General features: G+C 35.0%; 2 protein-coding genes across 2 annotated transcripts; both read left to right on the top strand.

Moving 5' to 3' along the window:
* The first annotated feature begins 8,449 nt into the window (after window positions 1-8,449).
* LOC134278358 (uncharacterized) lies at window positions 8,450-10,702 on the top strand. The gene has a single exon (XM_062760681.1). The coding sequence runs from the start codon at window positions 8,450-8,452 to the stop codon at window positions 10,700-10,702; it is 2,253 nt and encodes a 750-aa protein (XP_062616665.1).
* A 3,005-nt stretch (window positions 10,703-13,707) lies between these two features.
* LOC134278380 (ribosome-releasing factor 2, mitochondrial-like) lies at window positions 13,708-19,530 on the top strand. Its single transcript, XM_062760702.1, has 8 exons — window positions 13,708-13,974; window positions 14,684-14,812; window positions 15,473-15,553; window positions 15,819-16,627; window positions 16,812-17,072; window positions 17,498-17,864; window positions 18,214-18,380; window positions 19,023-19,530. The coding sequence occupies exons 1-8, from the start codon at window positions 13,764-13,766 to the stop codon at window positions 19,320-19,322; spliced, it is 2,325 nt and encodes a 774-aa protein (XP_062616686.1). The 5' UTR covers window positions 13,708-13,763; the 3' UTR covers window positions 19,323-19,530.

Here is a 19,530-nt window from a genome sequence, read left to right as displayed (position 1 = left end):
GGAGAATCACCTTTAGAGAGTCTCTTTTTGAAAGCATTTACAGTGTCAAGGTTTCTAATCTCAGTAGGCAATGCATTCCATGCTGATATTGTAGATGGAAAAAATGAGTTTTTTAATAAATTTGTTCTACACGGGGAATAACACTATTATTACTATTTCGTAGATCATAATGGGTAGTTTGAGAGACTTCAGGGGGTAATAGATTTAGTAAATATTCTGGTGCGAGGCCATGTTTTATTTTATACATTAAACATAATTTTCTCTTTTCCTGTCTACAAGCAAGAGTTTCCCATCCTGTTTCGAAATATAGAGATTTACGAGCAGCATGCATAAATAGGAAGGCCTGTGACAATACGCGCAGCTTCTAATTGTAATTTCTCCAGCCTATCACAGTCAGCTGCGGTAATATTATCCCATACTTCTGATGCATAATCAAATAGGGGTCTAATAAATGTAATATACATCTTATTTAAAAAGTCACGATTTAAAGATAATTTCAATTTTCGAAGAACAGCAATTTCTTTTGAGATCTCTTTAATAATGTTGTCAATATGGTTTGTCCATTTCCCAGAATTTGAAAAGGTAAGTCCAAGATGACAATGAGTAGACGATGGGACTATTTCTTGATTGTCAAACTTAAATAGTAGATTGGTTACTTCATCTTTTTTACAACCAAATATTAATATTTTGGTCTTAACAGGATTAAATTTTACAAACCAATTTTTTGACCATTCATTAATCTTTTCTAGATCATAGTTAGTAAGTTTTTCCAAGTCCTGCAAGTTTTTAGAAGTGTTTGACACAGATGTATCATCTGCAAATAGTCTAGAGAGACCTAAGAGTCCACATGGCAGGTCATTTATATAAATTAAAAAAAGTAAAGGACCAAGCACAGAACCCTGAGGAACTCCTGCTTTGGTTCTTCCTACGGAAGAACTTGATGATTTTATTTTGACCTGTTGTGATCTACCAGCGAAATGATCGTTTATCCACGCAAGAACCTCTCCTACAAACCCATACTTTTCTAATTTGTATTTCAATCCTTTTAACCAAACTGTGTCAAATGCCTTGCTAACATCACAAAATGCAAAGCACGTGACTTCTTTATTGTCTAGAGCAATATACATGTAGATATTATGATAAATTTCTATTAATTGGGTAACACTTGAATGGTTTCGCATAAATCCAGCTTGTAAGTTGTATAAAAGTTTATGTGATACTAAATGGTTATATATGTATTTAAACATTACCCTTTCAAAAATTTTCCCTATACAACTCAATAAGGAAATTGGTCTGTAGTTGGATGGGTTTGATTTCTCACCCTTTTTAAAGACAGGTATTACATTTGCATGTTTCCAAGCACATGGAAATTTCCCAGTTCTCAGAGATTTATTAAAGATAATTTCAGGTCATTTCTAGCGGGATTGCAATCTCATTACTTATTTCTTTTATTAAAATATGACTGAAGTCGTCTAGACCAGAGGCTTTTTTTTTAATCTAAAGTTTCAATAATATCGACAATTTCGTTTTCGTTTATTACTATATTTTCAAGTTTGGGTTCTGTTCTTGATTCGAATTCGGGGATATCTTTATCTATGTTATCATTAGAAGAAACTTTACAGAAATAAGCATTCAGTAATTCACATTTTCCTTCATCTGTAAATACATAGTCATTATTTTCTTTTAGTGGAGGAACGGAGTGTGGCGGCTTAGAACGTTTCAATAATCTGCGAACTATCTGCCAATAAGTTTTTGAGTTTGTACAATTTAGATGATATTTAGGTTTAACAAGTACTCTTCTTCTAGTTTCTTTTTAAAATTGTTGACTTTATTTCTTTGTTTACGGTTTTTTGCTCTATCTTTCTCATTTTTTGACTTTCTGTAGGCTTTTCTAAATTTTTCGCGCAGGTTTATTTCTTTCCTAATTTCAGAATTGAACCAAGGTTTATCGTCCGGTCTTACTATTACATCTTTTTGTGGGATGTGTTCATTCACAAATTTTGAAATTTTTCCGTTAAATTTAACTATACATCAACATCAACATCTTCGCTATTTAAGATTTCATCCCAATTTGTTTCATTCATATCCGTTCTAAATAGATCAAAATTAGCTCTTTTGTACAGGAAAATCTTTCGAACATACGTATTTTGGATCGCGGTGTCTAGTTTGAGTAAAACATAGGTTGCTTTGTGATCACTTATAGTTTTGTCTTTATCGATAGTTCTTCATTCAAGGCAATCAAGGGTATCTGAAAGTCATATTTGTCACTCTTGTTGGCTCGGTAATATAGTTTGTGAGATTATATGTCATAATTAAATCATTTACGTTGGTTGGAAGCTTTTTACTGAAATCTATATTCCAATCACCATTAATACTAGATTATTAGATTCATCTAGAGCCCTTCCGATTGAGATCTCAAGCCTTTTCCAGAATTCAACCTTGGGTGTTTCAGGTCTATAGAAGGTGCATAGAAAAACATTTTTTGATTTTAACTTAATTTCTACCCATATTATTTCATCAAATGCGTTTTCAAAATCACGCCGTCTCAGAGCTTCTAAGGCCGGAATTAAAAATATCTTTGTTTCCCCTAACCCGACCCTGAATTCTCAAGGTGGGTCGGTAGGTAGGTAAACAATTTTATTTTATGCCATCAGCTTTGAAAATACATTCTAAAACTTAATAGAAAAAAACTTTATAAGTAAGAAAGTACAAAAGAAAGCGATTTGTGAACAAAATGCTAGGTTTCAAACATATGCTGTTTAAACATGTAAAAGGAAAATTCATGATTAATTAATTTACAACTGTTATTTAGTTGAACTTGTGAGATATCTCAGGCCAGAGTACATTTATATAGATCAAATAGATGAAGACAAGATTCTCAAATACGCAAAGACCGGACATCCGAGTATATTTTTTCAAACCTTCCATCAGCCCCCAGTGCTAATAGACAATCAATGTACTTTTTGAGGGCCATCAGGTTTGCAGTGTTTGTAGAGCATTTTGCTTTAGAGTTAAGAAGTAAGTGTCTAATTTTAAGTCGCAGGTCCAAATACCAATAAGGAACGTTGAAAACAGTCTTTCAAAAGGGACCATAAAACTTATGTCCAGTCTCGCAAAATATGCTGGCTCAAGAAAGATACCTTACTGCTTAATGGCAAAGAAGTGCAGAGTACGTCTAAATTTGGAGCAATGGGGAAATATTCAAATGTCGTCCAAACAAATCTCGAAGGGATTAAAAGACCAATCTTCGAGGGCGTAATTAAAGAAAAATACACTGGGCGTCTCAGGAAGCTGAATCATGATTTCAAAACTATTTGTAAAGAGTATTTAAACAATATTTAATTGAACCAAACCGAATCTACAAATGATAAAAATGCTACATGTATATACAATGTCTTATAGTCACGAAGTTTAACCCATAAATAAAGGCATTAAAGAAAGAAAATCTGAATTATATTTATCAGGATGAATATGCAAACATATTTACAACAACTCCTATGGTTCCGTAATGGCATATAGTAAACATAGGAACATAGATGAACTGGTTATTAGATCAAAACTCAAATTAAATAAAATGCAGTGAAATTGAATAATGTGTTCACTAGGTGGGCCCCTCATCTGCGCATTAGGCGGGCCTTACATGTACCATGTATTACGTACCTTAAATTCAACAGACAGGTTCGTTTGTTGTTTACCGTCCCTTTCGAAAATTTATTCACTCACATGGAGAGGCCAAGACACCACCGAAACACTCTTAATTAGTCGTGGTAAATTTTATTATCAAATTGTTTCAAGAGTGAAGAATTCTAGTTAGCTAAAGGCATAAGATTGAGACGTCGCCGTTGTTTTCTCAGTAATCACATCTTCACCCCTACTAATGTTATTGTGATTTAAATTCAAGACACGTGGTTTAGATTTACCTATTCAAAGGTTATAGGGTAGATCCGGTTTTATAAATAAAATTGGCAGTAAACAGGAAATTGCTATAGTCTGTTTCTTCTGAAACATGTCCTGTGAAAAATGTGTGTTTGCACACCTTTCTGAAAGACTTTCATGATTTTCAACAGAAATGGATGGCTTAATGGGGGTGGGGGTGGGGGTGGTAAATAGCAATTAATACATCTTATATACTTAACTGCAAAAATTACAGCTCACTAGCGACCGAGATGCTTGTAAAAAATATATAATATCATTTACACTGACAAACCTTTGTTTGCCTTATATGGCTATTGCTATTAATGCGCACAGAGGATCTTACCACGAGCAACGCCAAATACATGTTTACATGTTACTTCGAACACGTGGTTCAGGTCAATCTATGATCATATCAATGGAGTGCAAAGTAAAAAAAAATGTTCCTATGAAACATTAGAAACTATTAATAATATCACTGGCGTTTTTAATTTGTTAATAACTATAGAGAAAAATATGCTTAATAAAACGTATACGTAGTTCGTGTCAAGTTCAGAACACCAGCAATTCAAGGATAAGGAAAACGAGCAGCTTCTCCTATGCGTTTAAATGGACAAAACATTTTTTACATAACTATACATGTATACTCGTGATCACGTGTGTTGGCAAGGGAATCCACCTGGCAATTGTATTCACATACAGTACAATAAAGGAATTTATCAAGCGTAAAATTCCTGTAGTATTCGTATAGTAACCCATAATGCAATTCTCATTCATCTGATTTGTCAGTTAAAGTCACATTGGTGCCCCATTTGCTAATCTGACGCCAAAAAATATAGTCCCGGTTCCCATGCAAAATATTTGTCTAAAACGAAATTCTAATTCATGACAGCAGAAAATTGTATCATAGAAAAAACTTTAAAATAATTTAAACTTGAATGAATTCAAGAAAGATCGATTGAAGTACATTTCTACAGAATGATATTATAGGGTGGTGAAAACTAAAACACAACATAACTTTTCTGTTTACCATGTCTCCACGTGCTAGTCACTTCCTAGCCACAGTTCCGTGAATAATTTACTCTATCTCGCTGAAGTCTCGCTAGCTCTCGCCAGAGCCAATGTCAGAGCTACTCTGAACTCATCGGGTTTTATAATATGCAGAACACCGACAAATAAAAAGTTCCGAACACATTAGTAGGGGTGATCTTGGCGCCATTTTCTTAAACAAATCACAGTAGAACAATGTCGGTCGTTCTGCTAAAAACTGATTTTGATGAAATTGTATTTCATGAAACTTAGTTAACAATAAAAATTCTTATTTAAAAAATCTTTTCAGTCGGTGCGATTTAATTGGTTCGGTCGCGTTAGGGGAAACGAAGGTATTTTTTATTTTGGCCTAAGCCTTCTCTTATATAAATAAGAATTCTACCGCCATGACTAGTTCTATCTAATCTAAATGGAGAATTGTAACTTTCGATTGTTAAATTCTCTGTATTTACTAGTTCATTCAAATGGGTCTCTGTAAAACATAAAATATCGTTCAATTCAAAGTAGTTCGCTGTCTTGTCTAATTTGTGTCGTACAGTTCATATGAAAAATTGATAAACCATTTACGTTTAGCTCAGGACCAGGATTTTCCTCAGTATCATTACATAACAGGAGCAAAGTCATGAGGAGAAGAATATATTGGATATTTAGTATATTTCTCGTGATCAAATCGTGTAGAGGAAAAACAATACTCTTCTTATTAGTTTGCCGTATTTTAAAATAAAAAATCTTTTTCTCCGTATGGTTATCTTGTGACACACAGAGTAATAATTTCCAATCGCCGCACGATATGTCATTAGATCATTACCCATGATCTAAGACGCCAAATCTAAAAAAGTTAAGACAGCTAATTCTCGTGCAGCGACGGCAGACAGGAATGTTGACTTCATTCATAAAGCGTAACGGTTGAGTAAACAAAGCGTAAAAGGGGGCTATAGTGCAACGATGAAGTGAAAGAATAGACCAAGTGGGCTAGTAAGAAACAAAAAGAGTGAACGTGAAGAATAGTTGGAGAATGAGTGGTAAGTGAACAATTAGTAGAAACCCATAGCAATGCATTGGGTATGTAAAGGTTTTAGAAAAGGGTAGGGTAAATGTACATGCTCATATGAAATAAAGGATTACACAATTTTTATACAATCATACAAACAATGTTAATATATGTCAGTTGATAGGAGCTATAATCATAGATGGGGTAAATATAAAAAAAACTGACTATTTAATGAGTCAAACCTCGTCGTCACTGTCATGGTTAACTTCAGGAAGGAAACGCAATACATCTCTGTAATGTTTTATCAAAAGCTTTGGTGACTGGTCAGTTTCCTTAACAAATATTCTACCATCATTTGTCCAGTATGAGTCTATTCTTTTATAATAACGGGCCTTGGCTAAAGCTTGGATAATTTGTTGCCTGGAACGCGTAAGGTCCTCTGAAATGAATATTTTGCTTTCCTCTTGGTTCTTTTTTTCTGATTTCGCCCTGTAAATTCTGTTTTTAATTTTCCAATTATTGAATCTACAAATGATTTGGGCTTTCCCATTCCGAATGGTTCCTATTATGTGGGACCTACTTATGTCATTACAGGTGATGGGGGAATTAATTTCAGCTTGTCATTACATATTCCCACCACAAGTTCGTCAGTTTTGTTGACTTCAGCGACATTCATTGGAACTCCATGGAATCTAAGAGAATTCTTTCTCCCGTATTGTTCCAATTCCTCTAGCCCGAGTTCTAGTGTTTCTACTTTTGCGGTCAAAGTATTAACCTCTGCTCTTAGCAGGGACGTAGCAACAATACTTTTACTATTGAAAATGATCATTGAAAGGCTGGTTGCCTCCCCCCCCCCCCCCACTTTATATTAAAGGAAAGTGATATGAAGGAAATATAGTATTTTAAGTTTGAAAAATGGATATTGAAAGGAATTGGTAGTGAAAATAGCCCCCCCCCCCCCCCACGAAATAGGATTTTCGACCTTGGGCAATTTCTCTCTATCTTTTTTTTTTTTTTTTTTTTTTGCTTGTCAACTTTTTCAGGTAAGTAAAAAAAATTTCTGTGGCTGCCCCCCCCCCCCCCCCCCCCCCCCAACTTTCAAAATCGATGCTACGTGCCTGCTTAGTGTCTGATTTTCTGAGTTAAGGTTTTGAATCATAGCATTTTGTGTTTCTATTTTTTGACAGAGGTCTGTTTTTATTGTTGTTAAATCTTTCAATGACAGTGTCGATTTTTGCAGTCATTGGTTGTATAGACTGAGCTATAATTGTTCCTAGTTGTGGTAATAAGGCCGGAATAAAAGATGGTGCAGCTGTTTGGACGAACCCGGCACTGTTGATAGTAGCTTGAACTAGTTCCATGATATTAAATGTTTTGCCTTGATGTGTCAAGATCATTGGTGACATACTACTAGTATCTTTTTTAACAGAAGTTAGATCGTCAAGAGAGTTTCTGCGCCGCAATGGCGCGGGGGCACCAACGTGATCCGCCACTTCTGATGGACTAACTGTTTGGTCCACATTCCGTTTAATGCCCTGGGTTGTGGGTGTGTGTTATAGGTGGAATGCTTGTATCACTCATACTTGTAGTGTTTTTTTTTTTACTTGCTTATATCGTTCTTTTTCAAGATTACAAAAGTTTGGAATAACAACGGAAAAGATAGATGTCCAATCTTTTTTTTAAGTAGAGAATTTATATCAGTGAAATATAATCACATACTTTCTTTATTTTTCTATTTTATGAAAAAATTCAAAGAATGATTTTTTTTCATTTTATAAAAATATTTGAAAATGCGGACCTACATGACTATGCACAGATTTGGAAGGGGGTAATTTGCCGCTATAAATAGATTTAGATAAATTCATACATCTTAACTTTGTGATAACGTCATAATTTGCGGCCTTTTTCATGACGTCACAATGGCCTGTTATTGTTTCGTCACAATCATTCTGCGACATTGTTGTGGAGCTGCTGGTTGATCAGTAGCATTTTCCACCAAAATTACGGATTTTAGTGGGGTTTAGATTGTGATAAACAACACGGATATTGGAATTGTTCCATTTATCCATTCTGAGGAGCCATCAACTAAAGAAGACGTCATTGCGATTATTTTGGGGTGTGTCTTAGCATATCCCATACTGGACATATTTGGTAAGTTGAAGTTTTACAATTTATATTTTCACCATTATGCTGTAGCATTGCATTGTCATGAAAAGTACTAGCTCCCATTCTGTGTTTCGAATGTGTTTTCGCCTAAATAACATAATATAACAGATATCTAGTTTACGTGTTTATTATCAAAATAAAAAGTTTGAATATTTATAAAAACCTTTAAAAGTTAGCGTCTTTGAAATGTAAATATTTTAACCGTAAAGTTTCATTGTCATTATTCATAATACATATTTTTAGTTTTACCATACGATATTTAATACATGCTTTCAATATTTTTTATTTCTCATTTAGATAACTGGAGGTAAAATTCAGCGTAAAATTACGATGAAATCTCCAACCAAAGGAAACTACAATCCGGACTTCTTTGAGTCAGGGTGTTCGATTAATTTTCCTAATCCCGATGATCCTGGACTTGGACCATCTCTCCGAGCTCTCCGTCAAGTAGGAATGGGACGTTTCACACCAGAAAGCCATACACCTAGGTCCCGTCAGATGAGGTCCAAGATCGAGAGCGAATGCAGTGATGTTTCAAACAGACGAGGAAATGGCGGAAACATCTCAAGCCATCTTGTCGGACCAAAATCTAGAACAAAGAGTTCTAGCAGCAAATCGGGGAGTTCGCTTTTGGAAAACAAGCATCCAGCTAAATCTAAGCACCAAGAGAGAATGAGCCCAGCAGGAGGCAGCAGTGTTGTGAGTTCTCGTGCAAGCATGCACACAGAATCTGCATCAACACCAAGAACTGCCAGCGTGATTTCGGGATATATCAAAAACAGTGCTACGCCAGTAAGTGGACAGAGTAGTCTATCTATCCCCTCTGCTGATTCCGAGCTAGCTTTCACTTTAGAGGATAATGGCAGAAGCATTTCTCATAGGAGTCAAGCACCTTATACCTCATACTACTCAGATAATCGTCCAAGATCTCTTGCAAGTCGAGTTTCAATAATGGACAACAGCAGCTCTGGAGCTTCATACAGTGACGTTATTCCACCAGGAGACTATGAGCCAAGTGGCTGCTCCTCTACACCACATTCATCCCCAGTGATTGGAATGGAGGTTCTCTCAGGTCAAGAGGTAACTGTGCAGGAAAAGATGATAAACACCAAAGATGCAATGAGAAATATACCTAAGCCAGGTCCATCAGAGTCTCCAACCAAGAGTCAATCATTCAACAAATTTAAACAAATACCTACTGGAACTTCCATGCATAAACTTAAAAACGATAAACATGGCAGACAAGATGATGAAACAACTGAAAAAAATGTCAAAGAACAGGAAGATGGTAGAGACAAAGGAATGTGCAAAGACACTTTAAAAGTGGCCAATAAAGGAGGGAAGATGGCTGTGAAGACAGGCAAAGAGGCGAAAAAGAAAGCTAAACCAACTGTGGCAAAGGCAAATGAAAAGGATGTTGAGGTCAAGCTAACTGCCCTAGAGAGGAGGAAAGCTTATGAGGCCAAAATAAAAGAACGTAAAAAGAAGGCAGAAAGCAAGATGAATGTCAAAAATCAAGGATCAGAACCATCTCGAGGAAAGATCCAAAAGAATATCACTGACAGCAACACAAGAAAAATGGAAGGCAAAAAATCAAAACAACCTGATAACAAGGTCAATGTTGCTGACTGCTACTATGAAGATGATTTTGAGTCTGATGATGAGGAAATCCGTTTACCAGACCCCAGAGTTTTTAACAGCAAGAAAGCTGAAGCCCGCTATCAGGGAACCCAGGATGAAGAAGCAGTGGCATCTGGCACTGCTGCCAACAGACGTAGCGACAGACTTAATGGAGATGATGGGGATTTCACTGAGAAGATACCCTTTCTTAACATTCTGACCCCAAGAGAAGTCCAAGATATATACCAAGACATGTACTATGGAAACAATGGACAGATGAGCGGCAGAGCAAACCCAAATTCAGCCAGAACAGATGTAGATATTGAGTATGTTAATCCCCAACAAATTGCTGCTTTGAAGCAAAGTGGTTACACCTATTCTCAGTACGAGAACACCCGCCCCATGGCTAGAGACATGCACAGAGAGTATGGACATGGAACAATGGGTCTTGACTACAATCAAGCCACCAGGAGAAATACTGGTCAGGAGGACATTCCTCAATATGAAAATGGACAATACTTTGCTAAACCCAATCCCAGAAAGAAAACAACAGTTGGCTACGTTCCTGGTTATGGAGCAGTAAAGGTGCCAATGAACAGCAGACAAGCTGATGTGAAGAAGAGAAACATTGATCCTTCTTATGTTGTTTACAATGCAGATGGAACTGTATCTAGCAGGCCTAAAAAGAATGTTGTAGGCTACGTCCCAGGGTATGGACCTGTACGAGGGGTTTCTGTTCCAAGGGGTCAGCAAGTGCCCTCTAGAAGAGTTCAGCTCCCTCCTGTGAACCCCAATCAGAGCTGGTGTCCTTTTCATGGTCTCCTCGAGGATGGAAAGCCAGTCCAGGGTAGAAAGAAGACTGTTGATGTTTTGGAATCCCGTGCCAAAGCCAAGCCATTCAACACATACGTAGATGATGAGGCCTCCCGAAGATTTGAGCGACAATTTGCAAAGCATTACTAGATACATTTTTTTTTTTTTTTTTGCTTTCAGTCTTTGATTTTTTAATTTTTTTGTTTGTCTTTGCATCTCAATTTTTTGTAACTATCATAGCTGATGTACCTGCTCATATTATTATTTTTTTCTTTTTTTTTTCTTTTTGTAAGATAAGATGATGATGTATCTGCAGACACTTTTTTATTTTCATGACTTATTTTGTTCTTAAATTTTCAGTTTCAGCATTATGACCATAATTATTATCATTCTTTCATCACTTTAACTTTTAAGATAATTTAATTTAATTTCTTAATTTATTTTGCTCATTTAAACTCTTCTTTTATCATAATTAGCACAAAACATGTTTTCATTATCAGCATCATCATTGGGTTGTTTTGTTTTTGTTTTTTGTTTTTTGTTTTTTGTTTTTTGGTTTAGGTAAAAAAAAATACAAAAAAGTAAAAAAAAAAATTAAAAGATAAATCAAAAAAATAATGAAAAAATATGTGATTCTACTGATATACTTTTATTTCGAATCTCATTTTATTTGCCTATTTTACTTTTTTTTTTCATCATTAGTTTCCTCATTTTTCTTATCATTATTTTGTTTTGTGTTTATTTTAGAGAGAAAAAAACTACAAAAAGTAAGAAAAAAATACAAGATAAATCAAAAAATAATGAAAAAATATGTGATTCTACTTATATTTTTATTTAATTTCTCAATTTTCCTATTTTATTTTATTTTTTCCCCATTTGCACCACTTTTTTATTAGTGTCAGCCTCATTTTGTTTTGTTTTTATTTAGAAAAAAATTACAAAAACAGAAACAAAAAAATAATAAGATAAATCAGAAAAAGAATGAAAAAATTGTGTGATTCTACTTTTTTTTTTTATTTCTCAGTTTTTTTCCCCCCCCCCCCCCATTTTACTTCTTTTTTTTATCATCATTGACACTATCATTTTTTTATCATTATCATCATTATTTTATTTTTTTTTAGAATAAAAAAGTACAAAAAGAAGAAAAAAATAAAAGATAAATCAAAAAAAAGAATGAAAAAAAATGTGATTGTAAACTTTGTACATTTTATTTTCTTACCGTAACTCTTTTTTTCTTCATTGCCAATTTATTTTTCCATAAGTTATTTTCCTCCTTTAATTATTCTTTTCATCAGCAGCAGAATGGGCAGTAGCATCATCTTTGTTTTGAGTTATCATTAGGTTTTTATCTCATACATGTCTCTTTTTCCAATGCCTTGTATTGCTTTTATTCTTAAAGGCCTTGATTTTTTTAAAAGACAAAGATGTTATTATTTACTGAGGACTGTATTAAATATGTACAGTTTAGAACCTCCTTTATCTCTGTACTTGATGTCAGTTTCTTTTCAATAAAATATCAAGTGCAATCTTCTGTTTCTCATTTATTGATGCAGCACTTAGTGTCATATAATTTTCAAAAAGGATTGTACATACCTTTACTTTCTTTTAATTGTGCAAAAAGACTAGAGTAAGCTTTAAGAATATTGCATTTTAAATTAATACTACATGTATTAAAAATGAAGAGTGCAATGGCAACTCGTATCAAAGGTTAAAGTTTCTCAAATTTAGTAATAAAAGAAAAGTCGTATCACAAGAAATATGAGAGAGAGATATTAAAACGCTAGCATCAATCCTTCAAAAGATGGGCAACATTAAAGTTTATCAAAAGCAGGTCACATTCAATACGCCAAAGTTGTTGGTAGGTTTTGTCACAAGGAAAAGACCTGTGAAATGCGAAAGCGCTTAATCAACTTTTCATAAGAAATGGTCAAGGATTAAGTTTTTCTTTTCAAATTGGGTCAAACTCGAAAGTCAAGATCAAAAATATTGGTATATAAAGGAAGATCTTGTCGCAAGGAATACACTATTAATACGAAACGTGTGGCCATTATTAAAGTTTTTATTAAAATTTGGACAAGCTACAAGGTCTAGGATATAAGGTCGAATATGTTTGGTACCCAAGGAAAGTTCTTATCACAAGAAATTAACGTGTTGCGTATGAATGCCCTATGCACAATATCTTTACAGTCCACGAAGAATATCTGTCAATGTCTCTGTTCCTTGAGTTTTCCAAAATTAGGTTTCCATGCATAAGTTAATTAATCGCTCAAAAAAGTTATGACCATGGTTAAAGTTTGATAACATTTTGCAAAATGTGGGTCAAACTCCAAGGTCGAGGTCAAGAGATCAATATTTAGTATCCAAAGAATGGTCTTGTCACAAGGAATGCCCGTGGTATACGAAACCCATATATATCCAACCAATCAAATGTTATGAACAAGATTAACTTTTGCAAAGAAACATATAAACGGGCAGGTGCAAAACTTTATGCCACTGAATCTTGGATTACGGAGGGCATGCCAGAGTCAAAAGGGGAGCACCCCAACCCCCTTAGTCTTAATTGGTAAATTCAATTCAGAACATCACTAAAGTCGGATATACACGTGGTATTTCGGACTAAAGGCGCATTATAGTCAAATTATTTATTTTTCATGCCCGCTGTCAGGGACAGATTTAATCCCTGTTGAGATTCTGCTAGGCTAGATATTTGGACTGACGCCGTCAGTCCAAATATCTAGCCTAGAAGAATCTCAACAGGGATTAGGACAGATTATTTTCAAGATAATCAAGGACATATTGTTTATTTTCTTCTTCTCAGAAGAAAGTCTGATAAGCAAATCAAGGATACTTTGTGGCAATTTTGGTTAAAATTGGCCTAGTGGTCCTGTCGAAAATGAAAAAAATTAGTCTACAGACGGAGATACAGAAAGACAGACGCCGGACAAAATGTATTCAGAAAAAGCCCTCAGGTGAGCTAAAAAGGACTGTTTTTTAAAGGAGGGGGTAGCACTATTTCTGTCATTGACAGATGAGGACAAATCATTTATTTTCAGTATTTTTGAGAACAGTTTATTTATTTCCAAAATTAAATGGTCGACCCCCCCCCCCGCGTCAACCGGATTTGTTTAGTCTGATCATGTTGGTTCATAATTTAGTGACCGTGACTCAGTTCCTATGCAAGTTCAACACATTGTCGAAGAGCAAAGTCAGTATGTCATTGCTTAGACTGTATTTTAACCGTTCTCTGCGAAGATGCATTGCTTGTAGATACCTAGCAACACAGTCTACTCATGGTCCAAACGCTGGTAAGGTAGAAGATATTCGGGACCTGCGAAATATCGGAATCATTGCCCACATCGACGCCGGCAAAACGACGACGACCGAACGGATGCTGTACTACTCTGGGTTTACAAAGCACTTAGGTAAACTGTTCATATTAATCCAAATTTTACATAAATATTAAGCATTTTCTATTGTTTATTCAGAAAGATTTTATACCAAAGTGTTCCGAATGAAAACCATTAAAAAGGGGGGGGGGGGGGGTTACAAGGATTGGATACTTTGGTCATTTTCATTTACAAAGCATCAACCTTGTTACAAAAGTCCCAAGATTCAAATTCATATCTAGTGGAAACATTTATATTTATGGTGTACACCCTTAATTTGATACATATTCATGCACGTTTGGTCATGATGGGGCATAAAGTTTCTTAGGAATGAACTTGCTCCGAAAACTTTAACCAGAGTGCCAGCAATGATGCCAGAGGTATTGCTGAGGGTACAGTGTATAGCATAAGTTCATCTTGATCTCTGGAGATAAAAAGGATTTTTTGGAGTAGAGTCCCATCGTCGGTAACCCACGGGTGATTCACGTCGATTCTCTCTATCAAGGAAGCTTGCGGACTCAAAACCCGTGGTTTGCAACGATGGTAGAGTCCATACTCATAAACATTAATCCCATTTCAAAAACACCCAAAAAGCAAAAGTCAAATAAAGGGGAAAAAATTAAGCAATGGAAATAAACAGATAAAGGATCTTTTTTTTTTTTAAAAAAAAACATAAAAAATGGACCGTTCTTCATTTAGATTTCATTTTGATGTTTAAATGCTTTTAACTTTCAATTTTCTATAGGTGACGTAGATCATGGGGACACAGTCACAGATTATTTGGAGGAGGAGAGAAACAGAGGAATAACAATCTCTTCAGCAGCTGTAACGTATCAGTGGAAAAAACACAGGGTCAATCTCATTGACACACCAGGTCAGATCTCAAACAAAATAATAAAAGTATCAAAAACAAACAATTTTGCACTTTCAAAATTAGTCCTAGCTGTTTTAATTCAAGTGACTGAACATTAAATATGAGGATACAACTGTCCATGCATGACCATGGATCTGTAACAGAACATTTTATGTGCCTCTGCTGGAGATTCAGGGCCTCTGGCATATGTCAGTCCAATGCTATACAGAATGAGCTAAAAAGTTAACCATTTAGCCCAAGATATTTGTAAGCCATGTATTTGACACTGCCACAAATCTACATCTATTTACCTTCAGTATTTCTTTCATTTTGGTATTAAATGGTTATGCATTGGAATAGTACCTTATATACTCGCCTATAAGTCGGTCCGCCTATAAGTCGGTTGCATTTAATAAGCTTGTACATCAGATGGACTGACCTCATATAAAACCATACTTTTAATACCTCGCCTATAAGCCGGACAAAGAGTGTTAGACCAGAGATTAACTCCCAAAAAAACGACTTATAGACGAGTATATACGGTACATTGTACTCAAGATTTCGAATTTTTATACTTCTCATGACTAATATCAAAATGTTGGATGACAGGAGAATTGCCAGTCTATACTGTTAGCTACACATATTGTAATGAGTGTTGTCTTTTTTCTGGTTTATACACAGGACATGTGGACTTTACAATAGAGGTGGAGAGATCACTTAGAGTACTAGATGGAGCTGTCACCATTTTGGATGCCTCTGCTGGTAATGTAACAGTCAACATATTTTAAGAGTACATAGGCACATAAATATATTTTTAGGGTTGAAAAGAAGTTGACCACTGATTTTCTTATTACTCTTCTCCCACAATTTGTTTAATATTCTCACTTGTCAGCCAATAGGTTTTTGAAAAATATGGAAAAAAAATATCAAAATTAAATCAAGAATGCTTTTCCACTCATCTTTACGACATAAGAATGCTTAATTTCTTAAGAATTCTCAAGGGACTGTAAATTTCTGTTTATGGTAGGTGTTGAAGCCCAGACTGTCACCGTGTGGAGACAAGCTACAAAACACAATATCCCCTCTATCATTTACCTCAACAAACTGGACAAAATGGGGGTCAGTGTGGAGCTCTGCTTAGAATCCATTAGACAGAAATTACACATTGATCCATTTCTTATCAATTTTCCTTATGGTGAAGACTTACAAAAATTCAGAGGACTAGTGGACATAGTTGATATGGTGAAATATGAATGGGACCTGACAAAATCTACAGATGGGAGAAAGTTTTCAGTTATACCCTTAACAGAGAAAGAAGATGGTAAGTTTTGGGAGTATGCAGTAAAGGAAAGGACAAATCTTATTGGTCGATTAAGTGACACAGATGAAAAAATTGCAGATGAGGTTCTTTTAGAATCAGATATAGACAAAATTAAACCAGAATTGGTGAGAAAGGCTCTAAGGACTGCCACCATTCAGAGACAGCTTACTCCCGTTATGTGTGGGTCCTCCTTAAAAAACAAAGGTGTTCAACCGTTAATGGATGCCATCTATCACTATCTACCCTGTCCAAATGATAGAGAATTTCCATTTTTGCAGTATTATGGATCAGAACTTTGTGCATTTGCATTTAAAACTATCCATAACCAGCAAAAAATCCCGCAGACCTTCTTTAGGATTTACTCAGGAAGTTTGCATCAAAAGAGCGATGTACACAACATAAATAGAAATTGTCATGAGAAAGTGAAGACACTGTCTAGGATTTTGGCCAATGAGTATCACAACATATCAGCAGCCCACCCTGGGGATATTGTATGTGTGTCTGGTCTCAAAGAGGTAAGATTTTTTTATTGAAAATAGTAACAGACACAATAAAAATACAATGCAGGGGATTCAGCCATGAAATTTCTTGATGAAAGAAAAATTCTTGTATTATAATGCCCTTATCATTTAATTCAAGAATTTTTATTAATTTTGACAAAGTTTCTTGAAAAAAGTATATATTTTCTCTTGAATTAAGACCAGAACTGGTGACACTATAACTTCCAAAGAAGGATTCGCTAAAATAAAACCCATTCTAAGGGAACACAGGCACCATGAAGATGAGGAGGAATCACACGATGACAGCCATGATGATGACCTGAACAACGAGGTGGTGCTGGCGGGTCTACAGGTGCCCTCTCCTGTCTTCTTCTGCTCAGTGGAGCCACCATCAATGGCGTATCAGAAAGACCTTGATGTGGCCTTGGAATGTCTTCAAAGAGAGGACCCAAGTCTCAAGGTAAAATGATACAATTGAACTTTGGTATCTCAAACACTGAAATCTTGAATACCATAGATATGTCCAAATTATTTGGAAGTCCCAGTCATATTTTCTTAGTGATTTACGTGATCATGACTTCAGATCTTGTAGTTTTTTTAATGTGACTCTATACCACTAGGTTCTAGAAATACTCTTCTGTAAAAGTGCCTTTTTGTCAATTATTCACATTTTGGCTTCTGAGAAATATTTTTTAAGAGTACATTTTATAATTTGGAGCTTTCAAAGATAAGAATATCACATTACTCAAAGCATCTAAGGATACAATGTATGATTTAGTATTTTAGTCTTTTTCAGATAATTTTTATATGGACGGTATACCTCAGAATAATAATTTTGGAATTAGGCTAAAATTTTGGCTATTTTTTTTTGTGTGTAATTTGTAGGTAGAAGTAAACCAAGAGACAGGACAAACCATTCTGTCTGGAATGGGAGAATTGCATTTAGAGGTTGTTAAACACAGATTGCTATCAGAATACAAGATAGACGTATACATGGGTCCGCTACAGATCGCCTATAAGGAGACCATCGATGACCCAGTCACACACACAGAGACCCTGGATAGTGTAATCGGAGGGAAGAAACAGCATGTGACTGTAGCCATGACAGTACAGCCTAGTGAACAACAGACTGGGAAGAAGGTCATATCGTATAGACCACAAACTCATGAGAAGACATTTATAACATCTGCAAGATTTAGGAAGGAGTACAAGTCTGCGATGGAGAATGGAATTAAAACTGCTCTGTCTTATGGTAGGGGTTTACTGAGTCAAACTAATCTTTATAGCTTTGTATTTGTATGAAACTTAATTTACAGAAATTTTTGTGGAGATTGTTTATGCACAGATTTTAAAGTTTGCATTTGCTAGTTAGTAGATAAGCATTTAGCATATACACTCCAAGTGGATTATTGTTTTGTAGATATGTATACAATAAATACTCAAGAAATAAAGATGTTTAAATGATTTATTTATTTTTCCTTTCTTTCAGAGCAAGGTTCAAGATTATTATTTTTTTTAAATCTAAGGAAGTGCTGATTGGAAAGAAACATGCATTGTTTAATTTTTTCTTTAAAAATTTTATTTTCTTCCCTTCTACATAGGTCCAATATTGAATTTTCCTGTGATAAACGTAGAAGTCATTCTCCACAGTGTGGAGTTGTCCTGGGATACCACTCCTAATGTGGCGTCAGCGGCAGCATCCATGTGTCTCCATAACGCCTTGAAGAAAGCCATACTCCATCTGATGGAACCCATAATGAAGCTAGAGGTAGGATCAACAAACTGAACATATTATTGTTTGAAATATGCACTCAATCATCTATTCCTGTGAATTTAATTTTAAAATAAATAAAACAACTTTGGATATAAAATTGTGCTGCTTTTTATGAGTTCAAATTTACTGCGCAATAATACAACCTTAGACTAATAACTGATACATACTAGCAGCCATGATGTCTGTTTACATGAGGTAAGATCGAGTAACTGTTTGAAGTTAAAGGTACATTTATTAAATCTGGAATTTTCCATGGATTCACAAAAACAAATGAGGGGATTGCAGGATAAGATGATTAAGCTGGTCGTAATGTGTCCACTTATACAAAATAATTTGCATAACCAATCCAAAATTAAATTATAGTCAAATGAACTGAACATATTATTGTTTGAAATATGCACTCAATCCTCTATCATGAAATTCATGGGACAGAGAAAAAGACTTTGAAATACTTGTATTTAAGATTCAAGATACTGAATTTATGATACAAAAAAAAGAGTAGAACTTCCAAATCACTTCACATATACAATTAAGTTTGAAATACCAATGTTCAAATGCATGATATTTTTTAAATCTTCTACTTATGTGAACATATGATTGACATACAGTGTATTTCTTATGTTTTTGTATTATTAGATCAGCACAGAGGCTGACTTCTCCTCAGTGGTCCTTCATGATTTAGCCAGTAGGCGTGCCAAAATAGAACACGTCTACCAGAATCCCAAGGACAACACCAAGGTCATTCAGGCCACCGTCCCCCTGGCCGAGCTCAGGGAGTATTCCAATACCATCAGGAAAATCACACACGGACAATCCACCTTAAATATGGAATTTTCTCATTATGAAGAAATGTCTGAGGAGGAGAAAAATAAAGCCATAGAAAAAGTGACTGGATTTCCAGTAAACCCTGCCATATTTAATCCTCCTAGTGAATAGAGCTGTGTTGTCTTCACTGAATCTTCAGGTGGGAAATGTGAGATGAAAAATATTTTAGTGTTTTATTTTTAGACACATTGTACTTGATGCATAATTAATGAAATTCCTTCTCATATTTAGTAGATATGTATAATTTAATTGTTCCAATACTAAATCAAGGGGCAACTTTGTGCCATTTAGTATTTATCAAATAAATACTGTTAAACAA

This window comes from Saccostrea cucullata, unplaced genomic scaffold, assembly GCF_032062105.1.
Source record: "Saccostrea cucullata isolate Sc308-1 unplaced genomic scaffold, CSIRO_AGI_Scuc_v1 ctg303, whole genome shotgun sequence".
NCBI classification, from domain to species: Eukaryota; Metazoa; Mollusca; class Bivalvia; order Ostreida; family Ostreidae; genus Saccostrea; species Saccostrea cuccullata.
The sequence above is the reverse complement of the archived record's forward strand: the minus strand, read 5'-3'. Positions and strand labels throughout refer to the sequence as shown.

Coding starts and splice junctions, on each gene's coding strand:
- LOC134278380 (XM_062760702.1), top strand. CDS start 13,764: ATGTCATTGCTTAGACTGTATTTTAACCGTTCTCTGCGAAGATGCATT. Junction 14,813..15,472: donor CAATCTCATTGACACACCAG/GTCAGATCTCAA, acceptor GTTTATACACAG/GACATGTGGACTTTACAATA. Junction 18,381..19,022: donor AACCCATAATGAAGCTAGAG/GTAGGATCAACA, acceptor TTGTATTATTAG/ATCAGCACAGAGGCTGACTT.
- LOC134278358 (XM_062760681.1), top strand. CDS start 8,450: ATGAAATCTCCAACCAAAGGAAACTACAATCCGGACTTCTTTGAGTCA.